The sequence below is a fragment of the Physcomitrium patens genome, chromosome 2 (genome assembly GCF_059467195.1).
Source record: "Physcomitrium patens ecotype Gransden chromosome 2, ASM5946719v1, whole genome shotgun sequence".
Classification (NCBI taxonomy): domain Eukaryota; kingdom Viridiplantae; phylum Streptophyta; class Bryopsida; order Funariales; family Funariaceae; genus Physcomitrium; species Physcomitrium patens.
Window position 1 is genome coordinate 3421983 of NC_143411.1, and position 17965 is coordinate 3439947.

Consider the following 17965-nt stretch of genomic DNA (forward strand, 5'->3'; position numbering starts at 1 on the left):
TTAAAAATATACTTTTAGTTTAATCACTATTTATATCAATCATAAGAATCTTGAATACTTTATTTTAGCACATATTTTGAATCATTGCCAAGCCCATTAGAACATATCTTTGTCAAGATTTGATTTTAAGATTACTTATCAATCAAAAAAATAATATTTTTATTAAATGATTTTTTTAAAAATTCTTATCTTACATCAAAAAAAAATATGCATCTTTTAATCAATAAAGAATGTTTTTCTTAAAGCCAAATTATTTTCATCTTTGAGTAATAAAATCAACATTGACTATTCATTCAATCCTTGTAAAACAAATTCAATCAAGTATGTCATCTAATCTTCTTGTTCATGATATTAAGAACCCTTCATCTAACTCTCATGATGCTTTCAAATTCAAGTTCAAAAACAATCTATTCTTTTTTGAAAGATGCCTATATATTCTAGAAAGAAAAGCACATTTATATGTTTTTCAAGTATGTCATAGCTTTCCAGCAATTAGACATTTTGGATATAACTAAACTTTAGAATTTATATTCAAAGATTTTTGGTTTCTACAAATATGGAAGATAGTGAAAGATTTTGTTTAGTTATGTGACATTTTTTCAAAGTTAAACTCTTTGTTATCAATCCTATAGACTTCTCCAACATTTATTAATTCCAAAACAACCATAATCTTTTGTTTCTATGAATTTTATTATGGATCTTCTAGTTTCAGATCCTTATGACTTTATATTCATGATAGTAAATTATTTCACCAAAATGTCATATTTTGTACCATGTACAAAATCTATCACAGGTGAAGAAACAACCAAGCTTTTTCTTGACAACATCTGTCACTATCATAGATTGCATAAGGATATTATATTAGATAGGAAAACTTAATTTGTATCAAGATTTTAGAAAATACTTTTGAAGATTCTAAAAGTGGATATGAAACTATCTTTGGCTTTTCATCCTCAAATTAATGGACAAATAGAGTGAGTAAATTAAATTTTAGAGCAGTATTTGAAGTGTACCATTAATTATCAATAAGATGATTGGACAATTATTTTGCTATTATTAGAGTTTTCTTATAATAATATGATACATTCTTCTACTCAATAAATATCTTTTTTTTACTAATTATGGTTATCATTCATAACTTAATGCTTTTGATTTTTTGAAAGTTGATAATCTTGCAATAAAAGATTGACAAATCATTTATTTGAGCTACATATAATAATGAATGCACGACTAAAAGAGGCTCAAGAACAACAAAAGAACAACATAGATGCTTATTGCAAGGAACAACCTCATTTTTATATTGGTGATAAGCTATGGTTACTTTGTTGTAATATTAAAACTATTTGCTCTTATAACAAGTTGAATTATCATATACTTAGACCGTTTTCTATTTGTGAACAAGTCATTCCAGTCACTTATTGATTACATCTACCAAAGTCTATGAAAATCCACCTTATATTTTATGTGTCTTTTTTAAAGCCATATAAGACAGTGAATGTCTTGGAAAGAAGACAAATACCATCACCTCTTATAGAAGTGGATAATAATTAAAAATTCGAGATGGAAGAAGTCTTAGATCCAAAGCCACATCAATATAAGTTAGAATATCTTATTCATTAGTGTGGATACAATATTAGCAAATACACATAGGAGCAAGTAAAAAATCTTATAAATATAATAGAGAAAGTAAAAGTTTTTCATCAATGATATCCATCAAAATAAAGGTGAAGAATATCAAATCTTTGTTATAAAAAAAATATAATTTAAGAAATATTGTATTTTATCTTTTATCCTTGTTTGTATTTTTTTATTTATAATTATGTCGTTAACGAGACAGAGAATCAATAGCTAGTAGATTCAATTCAAGAGCTATCATTTGATGACTTACCAGATGCGACATTATAATTATCATAGCCTTTATGATGACGTAATAGAGATGAAGACCTTCAAGAATGACATGTTTTTGTTTGAATAGATGGCAAGATACAACCTAAAAAGAGACTCTTGATGTTTAATAATTTTATTTGAAGTATGAATAAATCCTAATGATATTATAAATGATTTGTTTGAAAGAAGTTACAAAGGTTTCAGTAATGATTAGATAATAGAGTGGTCTTTTGCCTTAAAATGGGACATTATTGATAGTTGAAATGACTTATCAACTACCTTCAAAAAGAACAAAGATTAGAGTATGTGGCAAATACAATTCACCATATCTTAGAATCCTTCAATATGTGATTATTGCTTCTCATAGAACTCGTCCGTGGAAGGCAAAGTAATGTCATGGATATATATTTACTATAATTATTAACTAATTAATATATATAAGTAGAAATAGGTAAAAATAGATTAATTTTATAACACCTTCTAGAGAAGCTTCTTAGATATTGTTTTGGCTTTACATGTGTTTGTAGTTGATTGATAGGTTAGAAACTTAGTCAACAAATTAACCATGTATCACATGTGTTGATAGCTTGTGGAACAAACTAACTATATAGTGCTTATATAGAAAATTTGCCTTGTAAGTTAGAATACATGTCATGCAAAGCCAACACATTTTTAGAGATCTTATAGAACGTCACTACATAGATCATAGGTAGATAATATATATAGAAGTAAGAGTGAATCTTTCTTCACTCTTGTCAATTTCTTTCTTGTTTCTGATTTAGTTTCAAGAGTCTCTAATTTTCTTATCTTTTGACAACAGCCATTCTATTTTTTTTTAATATATATATATATATATATATATATATATAATTTTTTATTTTTATTTTATCATATTTCTTTGAAAAAATCTCACTTCTTTATTTGCTTTCATTGAGTTCATATCCTTAACAATTGATAATATCCTATCCATTATATAATCTTTCTTTTGTACTAAAATAAATTCAAAGCTCTTTTTTATTATAAACCTAAACTTTCAACCTTTCTAAATTATAAAATTAAAAACCTATTATAATATCATAACATTACTAAATCCTCAAATGATATAATACCAGAATATAAAGAGATTGATATAAGACAGCTTGAAGTTTAAATCCCAAAGACATGGATAGAGCTTGTAGCTTGTTATATCTATATGATGTGAAATTGATAATGTGTGAAGATATTATAAATTATATATAATATTATAAATTCCAACTATGACAAGATTTTTATATAATAGACCTATTTCAATTTTATCAAAATTATAAAATTTCTTAACATTAATTTTAATAAAATTAATACTTATTAAAGTGAATTTATTAAAAAAATATATATATAATTTTTTAAAATTCTCTTAATAATCAATATGTTTTAGTATATTTTTTGAATTTTATTTTCTAAATAGTACAATATTCCTTAATACATGTGAACTTAAGACTTATTGGGATAACAAATATTGAAGGTAGATTGTATCTTACTTATTGTAGATAGATATATACAAATGCAATCAAAAAGAGCAGCCAATTAATAAGACACTGATAAGACAATCTATCATGCTTTAAATTGAATGCCTTTCAATAGATTATTTTTTGTGTACCAACCAAAGAATTAGAACTAAACAAATGTACTTTATAGTAAGCATATGAATATATATATTCTTATTATAAGTAAAGATTTTGATTCATGGTTTTAAAAGCCTAATCTCTCTATAAATCTAATTCACATCAACATACCTCTTGGTATACTATTGTGTTGTGGTTTGGCTACTATATAAAAATAATACACATAAATATTTAATGTATAATTTATTATATAATATAATAAGAGCCACATTATTAGATTTTAGTTAGTCACAAAATATGATTAGATTACAACTTTGAAGTGGTTATTTAAAAAGGCTATTATTGAGATTGATTTTATATTGATAATAGCTTTTATATATTTAGAGCCACCTTAATCAGACATTGGTGATTCTTGAAATCTTATTTTATTTCTTTTTTTTTGGTGTTTAGAGCATATATTATGTAAATCTTATAAGAAAAAGTATTGAAAAGGGATTTTGGTAGCAAAAAGAGTAGTTAAAAAATCCATATGGATGAATGGAGATAGAAGATGAAAATTTCCATTGCTATTGGCCAAAAAGCATGCCTAATGGACTTCAAAAAGGCTGCCTAAGGCCTTATTAGAGATTAGGGTTATTCTTTCAAAAGAATTCAAACTTAAAAGGCTAAGCTTAGAGATTTTAGATTTTTGACTATAGTTTTGGTACAATTTTTTTGTGATTTGGAGTTTTTATGAAAGAGATATAAACACTCAAAGTTAAGGTGTGGGTTTGTATCTACTATCACTCTTTTAGACATAACACCTGTGTTTGGAAAGCAATGAAAGATCGGCAACTGGGGTTGGAGAGATCATTTTTTTAGAAATATTTTTCATATATTTTTGATAAATTATAAGCTTGGAAAATAGAATTATAGGAAGTTGAAGTCAGCACTTCCAATCTAAAGGCAATAAGTGACTCAATTTACTAGTGGTTGTGTTTTAAGCTATATTTTGAGAAATTTAACAAGATTTTAGCTAAAAATTTCGAAGAATATATGTTATCATGTTCATAAACTTTCTTCACAAATTTTGTGGCATTTGGAGTTTGGATTTTTGAGATATGGAAAAAATAGTATTGAGGTGCTTGTAAATTAGGATTTAAAGTACCTACTAAGATTTCTAAGATGCTAGATAATTTATAGTAGATTTATGGTTTATTTTTATTGTAGTAAAGCTTAAGAATATAGTCTACATTTTCTAGAAATTTGAGAAAAATTGAATGGTTGGATCAAGAGATGTGAATTTGTAAAGTTTAGGGAGAAAAAATCCCTTATAGGAGAAAAATGTTTTGAAGAGATTTTGCTACAATTTGGACATTTTATACAAAGTAAAGGGATTTTTGAGAGCCAAGACTTTATATATATGTTAAAAATGGATATATAGAGCTATAAAAAAATTATGATATAAAGATGGATATTTATAAGAGGATTATGGATTTTCTTTAAGCTTATAAAAAATCAAACTTATATGCAAATAGTTAGTTATGATTTGGTATAGCCAAGGATATTAGGAAATTTTTAATTATTTTAGAGAGCCTTATGTATAAAGCTTCTTAAATATAAACGGATTTCATTAATAAAATATTTTTTGATACTATTATATTTTTTTGGCCTCTATAATAAGAATACATCACTTATTAAACTTGTTCAATAAATTAATATTAAAATCTCTACAACTAGATATCCGATGCACTCTTAGATAGAAAATCATACCACACAACAATGATATACAAATTATAACCATTGTTGCACATCTTACTAACATAAAAATCTTGTCTTAAGCTTAAATTTGATATGATACTATATTTATCCTATAAAATTCCTTGATAAGATCCACTGATTGTTTTTAACTTCAAATATAAGTTCTCTAAATTATTTTTTAAAATTTTATTATTTAAAAAAAATATAGTATCATATCAAATTATTATATACTCAAATCATGATATCAACAAAAATTATAATGAAGTAATTAAGATGATACAATACTTTTTTGTATGCATCTATAGATTGCAAATTCTACAAAGTACTGCAATTCCAAGTGATTGTTTTGAATAAGGTTTCTCTCAAAAGTTATGTTTTTGTTGAATGTCCATATTTTATATACTAAAAGCTATGATTTATCTAGCTCATAACTAAGACACTTAAAATACTCTTTTTTTAGCTTCCACCACATTTTTATTTATAACATAATATCATTCATCTAATTTTTGTAATACAATATCAAAGTTGGATTAAAAATACTATAGATGAATATCTACAAAAAAATATCTATTTTTCAAATTTGGATGATCTACTTGCTACCAAAGCTCTGTCATTGTTGAAGTTGGGAAGTTTTTAGGACCTTATTAGAGCCTTGCTAGAGGTACTTGAGCTACTAGAGATAGAATATAATTCTATTGATGGTAATTTTTATTTAATTAAATTTTGTTTGTTGTTGGTGGTGAGGATTTTTTTTTTTTTTTTTTTTTTTTTTTTTTTTGATCTAATATAGCTTGGTACTATTACTAATTTTTAAATATTTTATTTTATAGATTATTTCTTAAATATTTTCTTATAGTTATTTCTTGCTATTGCATTAATTGTATTTGGCAATGGCATTTTTGATGGATCATTGCATTGATTGATTAAATGAAAAAAACTATGGTACATGAATATTTGTTATAAAACACTTAATGCCTATTTGCAAGCTTTGCATGCATGTAGATGGTACATTAAAATATTTTATAGATATTGATAAAAAAAATTAAAATAGAAATCAAAAAAAGTTTAAGTAAAAGCATTGATTGCACTGAATATTAAGCCTTTGCAATTAACTCATATTTAAAAATATAATACTACAAAAGAAAATTGAAATATATTAGCTAAGATCCATAAGCCCTTAGAAGCTATCACTGGAATATTTTTAATGAAGAAATTATATAAACTTTAATATGTGGATAAAAATCTATAAAGATTTTTTGTAGAGAGATTTTTTATCTTAAAAATCAATATATTGAAGCTGGTGGTAAAATGAGCAAACAAAGCATGGTATTTTTTATACTTATTGTATTATCAAAATATTGGGATTTATTTATTTAATCAATTGCATCAAGGAAAAGAAAAGTGATTATGAGAGAAGTATTACAATCTATTCTCTTTGAAGAAGAGACATAAAGGAAAAAAGAAAAAAAAAACTAGTTGTCTATTTTTTGCTTTGGTAGTGCATGTAAGATGAAAACAAGTCTTAAAGAAGCACCATCTATAATAAAATAAAAGCCTAAGATTGATAATTCTAGAAATACTTACAGGGCTTGTAGACAAAAGAGGCATTGATAAGGTAATACAAAATGTCCTAAAACAAACAACAATGGTGTAATAAATGCTAAAGTTATTTTTGCTCTTTCAATTCAAGAAGTATCATTTAATTCAAAAACAATGATTGCATTGTTGATCCAATTAAAACTTTATGTATGCATTGATAGTGTAGTGGATGTATACATCCAAAGAGATAAGAGTAAGCTTTTCAATTTTGATAAAAATGCAACTATCTAACTTTAAAGCTATAATGGTAGCATTAGTAAGTCTCAACGCTCAAATAAGATGCATTTCATAGTTTTAGATCCTACAAGAAAACACATTCTTGTCATTGAGAAGGATATCTAGTAAGTTCTTTGAGCATGTCATACTTTATTATTAACTGCAACTTTAGGCAAGAAAAGTTATAAATTTAACTTGGATGTCAATAGAATTGATTGGATTCTACCTTCAAGTCACTTACTCACACAAGATATGCTAGTAGGTAAAGCTTACCTTATGCCTTGTAAAATTGAAGAAGTTGCTACAATTTCTAACTCATCTATTACAAATCATGTACTTATTGAATGACATCAAATATTAGCACATGCTTCAATGCATATAATAAGAGAGGCAAAGTAGATGAATTATATTGAAGGATTAAAGATCAAAGAAAAAAAAGATAAAATACCTATATGTGAGTCATATATTATTGGAAAAATCTATAAGCAATCTTTTTTAGACAAGCATAAATATGCCAATGGTAATTTAGATGTAATAGTGTTTGATCTTAGTTATTCTAATACAACTAGCTTTGGTGGCACCAAATAGTTAGCTAAGTAAATTGATGAATATTTTGGTTATTATAGTCTTGCATTTCTTCAAACTAAGGACTAAGTACATGTTGCTTATAAGTTTTGAAAAGCAAAGATACAAAGAAGACCTAAAAAGAAGGTAATATCTTTTTTCATTGATGAAGGTACTAAATTCTTGAATAATAAGCTTGGTTCTCTCCTCAAAACTGAAGGTATTTGATACAAGATCACTCTTGCATATTTACATGAAATTATTGATATAGCAAAGCATATGATATAGATAATTTTTGAAGGAATACAAATACTTCTAGATGATGCTAAGCTGGATTGTTAATATTGAGTATTTGTAGCAAAATTTGTAGCTTGGACTTGCAATTGCCTTCCATTTGGAAGATTCAGTAGTAAGACATCACATGAAATTTTTTATTGTAAAAAATCTTCTCTTCAAAATGCTCATTGCTTTGGTTTTCTTACTTGATATCACATACCAAAGGAAAAACATCAAAAATTCAATGCAAAGGCAAAAAAGGATATTTTTGTTGGATATTCAAAAGTAGCAAAAGGACATAGAATTTTTCTACTTGAAAAAAAGAAGGTGATCTTCAATCAAGATGTGATTTTTTTGATAACAAGAATGAATTACTTAGTGATCTACTAATCCTTTAAGAAAAAATTAGAAAAGATATGGATCATAGAAATAATCTTGATATATTAGATTTCCACATTTAAATAAATTAGAAATGTTTTAACCTCAAGCCTCAAGATTATATGTGCAAAATAGAAAAAACTTGTTAGCAATGGCTTTATTGAATATTTTAAAGTACGATTTATTACAAAAGATTTTATTCAAGTAAAGGATCTTAATTACTAGGAAAATTTTACACTAATTACTTGCCTTTCAAAAATTTAAATATTTTTTGCAATTTTTGCTATCTTTAATTGGAATATATTGCAACTTGATGTTGTTTCAGCTTATTTAAATGGAGAACTTAAAAAAAAGGACATTTATGTAAAAATTTCAAAAGATTTGGATTTTTCATTAGAATATAAAGGTAAGGTGTTGCAATTGTTAAAGAATTTACATAATTTGAAGCAATTTGAACATGGAAAAAATAAGAATTTGGATAAATCTTATTGAATCTTAGTTGAGAGTGCTTAAAATCAGACCCTTGTTTGTACACAATGTACATTGAGGGACTAGATCTTGCACTAATTATCTATATCAATGATGTATTTATTGGTGGCAACTCTAAGATATTTATAAAATGTAAGAATAAATTACAAGAGTGCTACAAGATGAAAGATCTTGGTGAACCTAGTGATTTTTTTTGCACTAATGTTTTGCAAGATAAGAAAAATGGTATTATTAATTTGAATCAAACTAAGTATATTTGTCAAAAGTTAGAAGAATTTGGGATGAAAGATGCAAAAGGAGTTGCTATACCAATAGCACAAAGTCATGTCACTTAACATGAGAATGATAATTTTTTGGATCCAAAAGATGTAAAGTTTTATCAAAAAACTTTGAGTTCATTATTATATCTTACAAATAGTACAAGATATGACATTACATTTGATTATCAACATTTTGCTCAATACACGGCACATCCATATGTTTTGTATTGATAAAGAATCAAATAAATATTTCATTACTTGCAAAGAGCAAAATATTTGATATTGTAATGTAGAAGAAAGAAAACAAATTTACAACTTGAAGGCTATAATGATGCAAATGGAGCAAGTTGTGTAGAGATGCAATGTTCAATAAGAGGTTATGCATTTATATTGAGCAAAGCAATTATCACTTAGTCAAAGAAGAAGTAATATTTAGTTTTTTTTTATTAACAAAAGCACAGTATGCAACTTTAGCTACTACAACAAGAAAGATTTTATGGCTTTGTAAAGTACCTACAAATTATAACATTTATGAGCGGGAAAGAATTCTCATTTATGAAGATAACTAGCATGCCATTGCTATTGCTAAGAACCTAGTACACCATGGCTATACAAAGCATTGGTATACAGAAAATCATTTTATTAGGCAATGTATGGAGAAAGGAAAAATTGGTTTGGAGTATTCTTCCACAAAGTAGATGGCATGGATATCTTCACAAAACCTCTCTTTAGAGATAAGTTTCTAGCTTTTAGGAATATGTTAGGTCTTATTTGAGTAGAGAATTAAGTCCCACTTCCAAAAGAAGAGTGTTGTATGTTCCATATTCTATGTACCAAAAGTTGTGACTTATCCAATTCTTAACTAAGACATTGAAAGTGCTCTCTCCTTGGCTTCCGACGCATTCTCATTTGCAACAAAATGTTATTCATCTAATTTTTGTAACAATTCTACATTGTGCACAAATTAAATAAAAAGATGAATTAGATATAAACATGTGTGTATCATTAAGTATAGAATTTAAAATAGAATCCATTTATACACATTTACATATATATATATATATATATATGCACACACACGTGTATTACAATGAACAAGTTCAGAAGCCATTACTGTTACAATATCATGAGCTTTGTCTATGGACCAGCAGTGGACTGCACTATTCTTCTACATTCGACCGAAGCAAAAGAAACACAGAAACTCGGAAAATAATATATATATATATATATATATGTTTTAAGGACGCGCCAGTTGGAGGCCGAGGTGGGTAGTACTCGGTCGCCGAATGCCACTGTTTCGCTGACGATCGATGCGCTTCGCTGCATACCGAAGTAAGCACATCCCAAGTCCAGGGAAGTCGGATTCCTCACTGCCAGCCTTGTCTTGGCAGAAGGAAGTTTGGCAGCACCAGAGCCAAAGGGCACCGATGGGTCACCTCGTGTCGCCAGGGCTAGCCTCGCCTGATCGAACGACGATGCTATTCGCATGCCAACATCCGACTGGAAGGATGCTCTGGTGGGGACTCTGTATCGCCTTCTTTTTCCGCACAAACCTTCGCTTTTGCCTCCTACGCCAGGGGATTTGCGAGAAAAGCACCGACACTGCAAATTTGAGTGCAGCTTCTGAAGACCGAGGGCTTCGATAAAGCTGTGGTGTGATGCACACTGTCCCATCTTGCTGCACCGGCTCCTTGGTGTGATTGCGTTTCCCATGCTCATAATTTTCTTAATTTTTTAATTCCACAAAAAAAAAAAAAAAAAAAAAAAAAAAAACCCAAGGAAACAAAGAAACAAAATCAATTTTTGGGTTTATGCCTCCTCCGATCTCCGAAGGTTGCGCTACAGTGGTCAAGCACCAAGACTCCTTTTCTTGTGTTGGTCTCTAGAGACATACATCTCTGAACCTGAACCTGAACTAATCTGATCTAAACCTAAACTGTTCTGACCCTGAACTGATCTGATCTGAACCTGGATATCCTCCCGAGAAGCTTCGTTCGCTCGCACGTTTGTTGCTACTCATGTGTCGCTGCTTACTCTGCAGCTCTTGGTGAACATATTGGGAGAATTATACTGTATAGTACACTAGTAACCTGTGTAGAATACTATCTACTACATTGACCTTACACCAAGAGTTGTGACGCTTGGTGTCACGGTTGTACACACAATATATATATTGTGTATCAATTGATCATATTAATAATAATGATGTTTTCAACATAGTATCAGAGCGATAGAAATATTAGATCCTAAAAATAAGCTTTTGTAAATGCTTTATTAAGAAAATAATTGCTGAAATTACAAAAATAGTTTATAATGAAAATAATATCAATACAATTCATTATAACAACAAAGGTCGATGAAGAACTTGAAGTTCATCAAACCATGAAAAGCAATTTGAGACTGAAAATGGCAACATACAAACCATAAGCAAAGATAAAATTGAATTGATCAAAAATAAATTTATAAATAATTACAATTCAATTTCAAATTCAAAATATTGAAGATGACACAAAAAGTGGATATTAATCATGTTCCAAAATTCAATGGTTCATATTTTAACATATGGAAACATAGACTAACATTGGTTTTCAAGGCTGAAAAGTTATGGCCCATAGTAAGTGGTGAAGAACTCTTACTAGTGGAACCAACGGAAGCTGAAATTGCTACCGGAATCCCAGCTTTACCTGCCACAGGAGTAGGGAATATAAGCACATGGATAGACAAGGATACCTAGTCTTTAACTATAATTAATAATTGCTTAGAAAACAATATTGTTTCACATATACAATCTTGCACATCAGCTAATTCAGCATGGCAAGGATTAATAAAAATATTTGAATCACATGATGGAGTAACTAAGATGTATTTAAAAGACAAATTATACACCTTAAAAATGAGAGAAGGTGATAGTGTTATTAAACGCATACATACCTTTAGAGCACATATGGAACAATTACTGGCAGCAGGATCAGCATTTCTAGATGATGAAGCAATTCTCACTTTAATGAGAAGTTTGCCTCTAAGTTATAGATCCTTCATTAGCTGCTTAAGAAGGCAGCCTGGGATTACATTAACATCCTTGATAACAGATTTGATCCAAGAAGAAACACTCATGAAAAACATAAATTTAACATCTGATAATAATTCAACCTTGTATATAGGTAAGAAATTTTAGAATAATAATAAGAAATATTATTTTAATAAGGATTTCAAGAGCAGTTCACAAGGACAGAATATTACCTCTAAACTATATGAAAAGAATAATTTTGCTATTAAAAAATACTTTTTCTGTAAGAAAATAGGTCACTTGATTAAAGATTACAGAACAAGAATAGCAACTGAAAATTATAATAAGAAAACCATAAAAATATTGAACTTGAAAAGAAGAATATCAATGAATTTAACTTGCGATCTTGGAGTTAGATAGCTTTGGTGTTGAAGTTCAATCACAAATTATACTTGATTGATAAAGCGTCTAAACTTTGATTTGGTGCCATCAAACTTTTTAAATAGGGTAATTCTTTGTTTTTTAATATTGGAAGGATGTTCCATAATAAGAGAAAGGACATGATTTGGCACAGATGTTGAAGCAGCTCCAATCATTTCTATATCTTCACTTCTTGCCATCTTATTGCTCCTTGTAGTGGTAAATTGAGTTGATGCATCACAAGTATTAACTCCCTCAATTGCTCTTACATTTGTGCCATTGCACTTTTTATTTCAGCAAATTTTGGTATGATAATACTTAGAAAAGAGAAGATGTCTTATATCGCTCAAGATAAACAAAAGTTAGGACTTGAGAACAAAGAAAATACTAAGGATAATATCAATTTAAAAGAGGGTAATTGGCAACTTCTAATACGCGTATGTCTTATCAAGGAAAAGGGGTAATCCACTCTCAATGAAGATTAGACAAAGCTCTAATATTCTAAGTGTACTCTTGTTAATCTGTCAAGGACAAGAACTTGATAAAAATAAATAAATAAGTGAGACTTTTCTTAAAGAAAGATGAAAAAATAGAAATAATTAAATATGTATATTAAAAAAGAAACTAGAGTGGCTATTGCCAAAAGACAAGAAAACTAAAGATCCTTGAAACTAGACTAGAAGCAAGAAAAGAATTGACAAGAGTGAAGAAGGCTTCACTCTTGCTTCTATATATACTATCTACCTAGGAGTTACGTGGCGACGTTCTATATGACCTCCAAAAACGTGTTGACTTTGTACAACACATATCTTAACTTGCAAGGCAAGTTTTCTATATGGGCACCACATAATTAGCTTGTTTTGCAAGCAACCAACATGTGTGGCATGTGGTTAACTTGTTGACCAAGTTTCTAACCTACCAATCAAGTATAAACACATGTAAAGACAAAATAATATCTATGAAGCTTCTAAGAAGCTTCTCTAGAAGATATTATGAAATCAATCTACTTTTATCTACTTCTATCTATTCATATTACCTAGGTAATAATTATAGTAAATATATGTCCATAACATATAGCTAACAAAAAAAATTATTACTTTTTATATCAAACATGTGTTGATGCGCATCTAAAATATGTATATATGTTGTAAGTCCAAAGATTTTTAAATGACTTGAATGAAGTATCTTACCATACTTTTATGTAAAAAGAATAAATAAAGCTTCTAATGCTTTTCAAAATATTCTATTTTGTATATAACAAGTAGTGATTATGACATTTATCCAAAGAAAATTAGATAATCTAAATATATGTAATATACATCTAATGGACTCTAAAAAAGTTTTTTCCTTCTTTTGCTAATACCATTTTATTCTAATGTAAAAAAATTCTATAAATTGAAATAGTATTCTATGTTGAATACAAAAATTATTAAATTCTTTTGATATAAATTCTCCTTCCATTATTAGAGTATATAATCTAAAATTTTATAATTTATTTGATTTTCAATATATGCTTGAAATTTTTGAAATACCTTTGATTTATATTGTAAGAATTCTATTGCCATAAATCTTGAATTATCATTAATATAGATGAAAAAATAAATAAATCCTTTAATAAATTTAGTTTGCATAGAATTACTTATATTGATATAAACCAACTCAAGTGGTTTTGAAGCATGTAAAGTTTTATCTTTGAAAAAAGAATTTTTATATTATTTTTTATCTAAATAAATTTTACATTAAAAAAATATGATATATATATATATATATATATATATATATATATAGTACTATATTATAATATGGCCATTACATGGAAAAAAAATCAAAATAAAAAAAATATTATATTATAGGAGATTTAAAATCAAAATATTTTAATAAATTATCTTAGAAATATAGATAATAGACAAGAAGGTAATAAAAATTAATAAGTGTTAATATTGCCTTTTGATTAAAGATTTTTTTTCTTACTTATAAGGCCATGAATAAATAAAAATAAAGTAAATTAAGAAAATAAATCATATAAGCATCTTTAGAAAAGATTTAAAAATAGGTTTTAGTAAAATTTATCCCAAAATAAAAAAAATTAAAAAAAAATGATATTTGAAAAGGATCAATTGTGAACCAAGGTCGAAATCATATTCCAAGGCACAAAATTATGTACCTATGGCAATTCTAAAGTTCTTTGGTTGATCAAAGAAAAAGATTTGGGAGTAAAATTATAGAATAGATATTAATTCGTTTTTGAAAGATATTGGTAAAATATATTAATAGTCCATATAATAGGAAATTCAGGAGGATGGATGAGTGATTTAGTTATTAAAAGTGATTATTTATAGAATTACAGTTAGAATTTGGAGAATCAAGAGAAAGTATATAGGAGTTGTAGAAGTTAATTAAAGTGCCAAACTGTGAGAGTCGTAAGCCGAGGGCCAGGCTGTGATAGTTGTGAGTCGAGGGCCATCGCTATGACAGTGTGAGCCAGGGTAATCTTGGTGCTACCTCTTTTCTTTTGTTTGTTATTTTCTTTGAATAAGAGGATTGACAGTTTCTCAATATTGTGAAGTGAATTATGGAATGGAAATGTCATTGGTATTATTTGAAAAAAAGAAAGATTGAATGCTGAAATCTGATTGTACTTCAGTAGAGAGAATGAGTCTGTGTTTGTGTGAAACACTGTAATGTGAATGACAGTTCTCTGTGAAGAATTTCAGTGATTGGAACGAGGGTAATTGTGTGCTGAAAGCTATGAGGGCGCAATATTACAGTTGGAGATTATGAGGATGAATATATTGGTGGAAATAGCAGTTATTGGTATGACTGAATTACTGTAAGGAAGAGACCGATAAGGTGAAGAAGGAGATTATAGTTTCCTTATGTGTTCAGATATTAGAAATAGAGACGATATATTCAGGAGGTAATTGATTGTGTGACCCTAACGTGAATGCTTAAGCAATTAGCCATTCCCCATGTTCGAATCTCCCTATACAGGTTTATTCTGGGAGGTTTCTTCCAGAATAAGTAAAACGAGCAATCACAAAAATAATGAGAGATTTTTCAAGAGTTAGTTTCTTGGGATTTGAAATCATATTGAGTTTTTGAAGGCTTTTCAAAATGAGTGATGTATTTAGTGGTTTTGGATTTCAAGAAATAAAAAGAAATTTATAATTTTGAATATTATGTGAGTATTGTAGTATATTTATAAGTAAAATTTTGTGAGTTTGATATTTTTCTTTTCTTTAATGTTTTTAATAAATTTGATATTAATTGAATAGTTAGATTGAAGGTTATGAGAGTTTTATCAGATTAAAGTCTCGGATTTTTGAAATTTTGAATCACTGAGGGCTTTTTTGTTTCTAAAAAATCTACTAGTTTAATTGGAGAAAAAATTGGTGAGAGCAATTTTGACTTAAAAATCTATACATAAGCTAATTTTTAAAATATTTGAATGGTTTAGTGAGGAGGAATTTTTGTTGGAAGATCAAAATTTAGATTAGAAGAGAGCAACCAATATCCAAGAGAATTTAGGAGTTTTTTTTTTTTTTTTTTTTTGATTAGTGAATTTTATTTTTTATCAAATTTTTTATATTTTTTAATTACTTACAAATTGAATGTGAGTAAAATTTGAATTATGATCAATAATTTTATAAATATTTATTGAGATTTTAAAATAATTATATGAATTATTTAGGATTTATTTTGATTTTTTTTGTTTATTTAGGATTTGTGTAGGATCTCTTTAAATTTTAATTAGGATTTGACTAGGATTTGGTTAGGATATAGAATTTTTTTAGAATATAATTAGGATTAATTTAGGATTATATTAGGATTTTTAAGGATTTCATTAGAATTTGGTTAGAATTGGGTTAGGTTTTGATTAGGGTTGGTTTAGAATTTTATTAGAATTTTATTAGAATTTATTTAGCATTTCATTAGGATTTGATTAGGTTTGATTTAGAATTTAATTAAAATTTGGTTAGAATCCATTTAAGATTTTTATTTTAAATATTTAAAAAATATTTCTTTGATATTTCTTTAGGATTGTTTTATGATATATATTTCTTTAAGAATAATTTAAAATTTCTTTTAGACTTCTTTTGGATTTGATTAAAGATTTATTAGTATTATTAAGATTTAATTAAAATTTATATAAGATTCTATTAGAATTATTAAGATTTTCTTATTGCAAATTCTATTTTATCTTCTATAGCTATGTACCTAGTATATTTTCAAGCAATCTTCACAATATAAAATAATGGGATATTTATGTCAAATTTACTCATTTCTTTCAATGTATGTTGATTGACATGTCCTAAGCAATGATGTCATATTATAATTTTTTTACAGGTATTTTACTTATTACAAATGAATTTGATTATTTAAAGTAAAAAATCTCAACTTTTAATAGATAAAGACTTCTAACTTGATTAATTCTTATTATATTTTTTTTTTTAACTTTGAGATTTATATCAATATTACAATAATTATAAAAAAAATTAATGCTTTTACATCGAGTAATAGCTAAACACATGGACAATAAAGTTTTACCTAAAGTTGATATGTGTAAAATTTCTTGTATATATATAATTTTATCATTTTTTTACTTAATTTTACATTATAATTTTGCTAATGGCTATATATTTTGTATCATCCTCTATGTTTATAATTAAGCGTGGATTTAAAATCTAATATGATATGAACCAGTCCTTGATTGATATCATATGATATGTTGTTCTAGTATCCAAATATCAAATAGATATAATTGTAAATTCATTCTTATTAGTAATAATAAATAAATAAAGTGTATCTGATTTTATCAAGTTTGATTCAAAATTTCTACTTAAAATAAAATTGTCTTGGGATTTGTTTAGTCTCTTTACATGCAAGAATTCTACAATAAAATTATTTACGTCTTGGTTTACTACAATAATAATATATTAATGATTTATATGAATTTATTGAATTGTCTTCTTTTGTTCTATGTGGTCTATTTGTTAAAATATTACTCTTGAATTCAAAAATATTCAAAAAAATATTTTTGTTTACAATTATTTGTTTTGTATTGACTTCTTGTCAAAATAAATCTTAACTTAGATGTTTTAATAGAACTTTGCTTATAATCTTCATATTGTCACATTGTAGATTCTTTTAAAATTCTTAAAATCAGATTAGATAGAGTTTTATTTATATTCAAATATTGTGATGTAATAAAATTCCTCCATGAAGGAAAAAAAATTCCTAATAAATATACAAATTGATGTTTTTTAATAAAAATAAGTTTTAACACTGAAACTTCATTAAAAAATCATTAAAAATATTTAATGGATTCTATTACGATATTTTGTTATAACACAAGTATTGGATGAAAGAAAAAAATGTGGATTATATTATAAAATATTTTAATTAAAAATAATAGAAATAAATTCATAAAATAACATAGATAAAATATAAAAGAGAATAAAAACATTTAATTTTAATATTTTTTTTAATAAGAAAGGCTTCGAAATAATTTATAATACCATAAATAA

General features: G+C 26.7%; 1 protein-coding gene across 2 annotated transcripts; it reads right to left on the reverse strand.

Moving 5' to 3' along the window:
- Nucleotides 1–9417: 9417 nt before the first annotated feature.
- On the reverse strand, nucleotides 9418–10780 carry LOC141045093 (uncharacterized). 2 transcript variants are annotated; one of them, XM_073532167.2, is made up of 2 exons: nucleotides 10286–10780; nucleotides 9418–9958 (listed from the first exon to the last, which is right to left on the reverse strand). In XM_073532167.2, the coding sequence occupies exons 1-2, from the start codon at nucleotides 10727–10729 to the stop codon at nucleotides 9941–9943; spliced, it is 462 nt and encodes a 153-aa protein (XP_073388268.1). In that variant the 5' UTR covers nucleotides 10730–10780; the 3' UTR covers nucleotides 9418–9940. The 2 variants fall into 2 exon arrangements, with proteins under 2 accessions (XP_073388268.1, XP_073388267.1); XM_073532166.2 differs by having other exon boundaries at nucleotides 9419–9958; nucleotides 10260–10780.
- Between the last annotated feature and the right edge of the window lie 7185 nt (nucleotides 10781–17965).

What these genes read in the sequence shown, in the direction of transcription:
- LOC141045093 (XM_073532166.2), bottom strand. Translation starts at nt 10,729, where the DNA reads ATGAGCATGGGAAACGCAATCACACCAAGGAGCCGGTGCAGCAAGATG.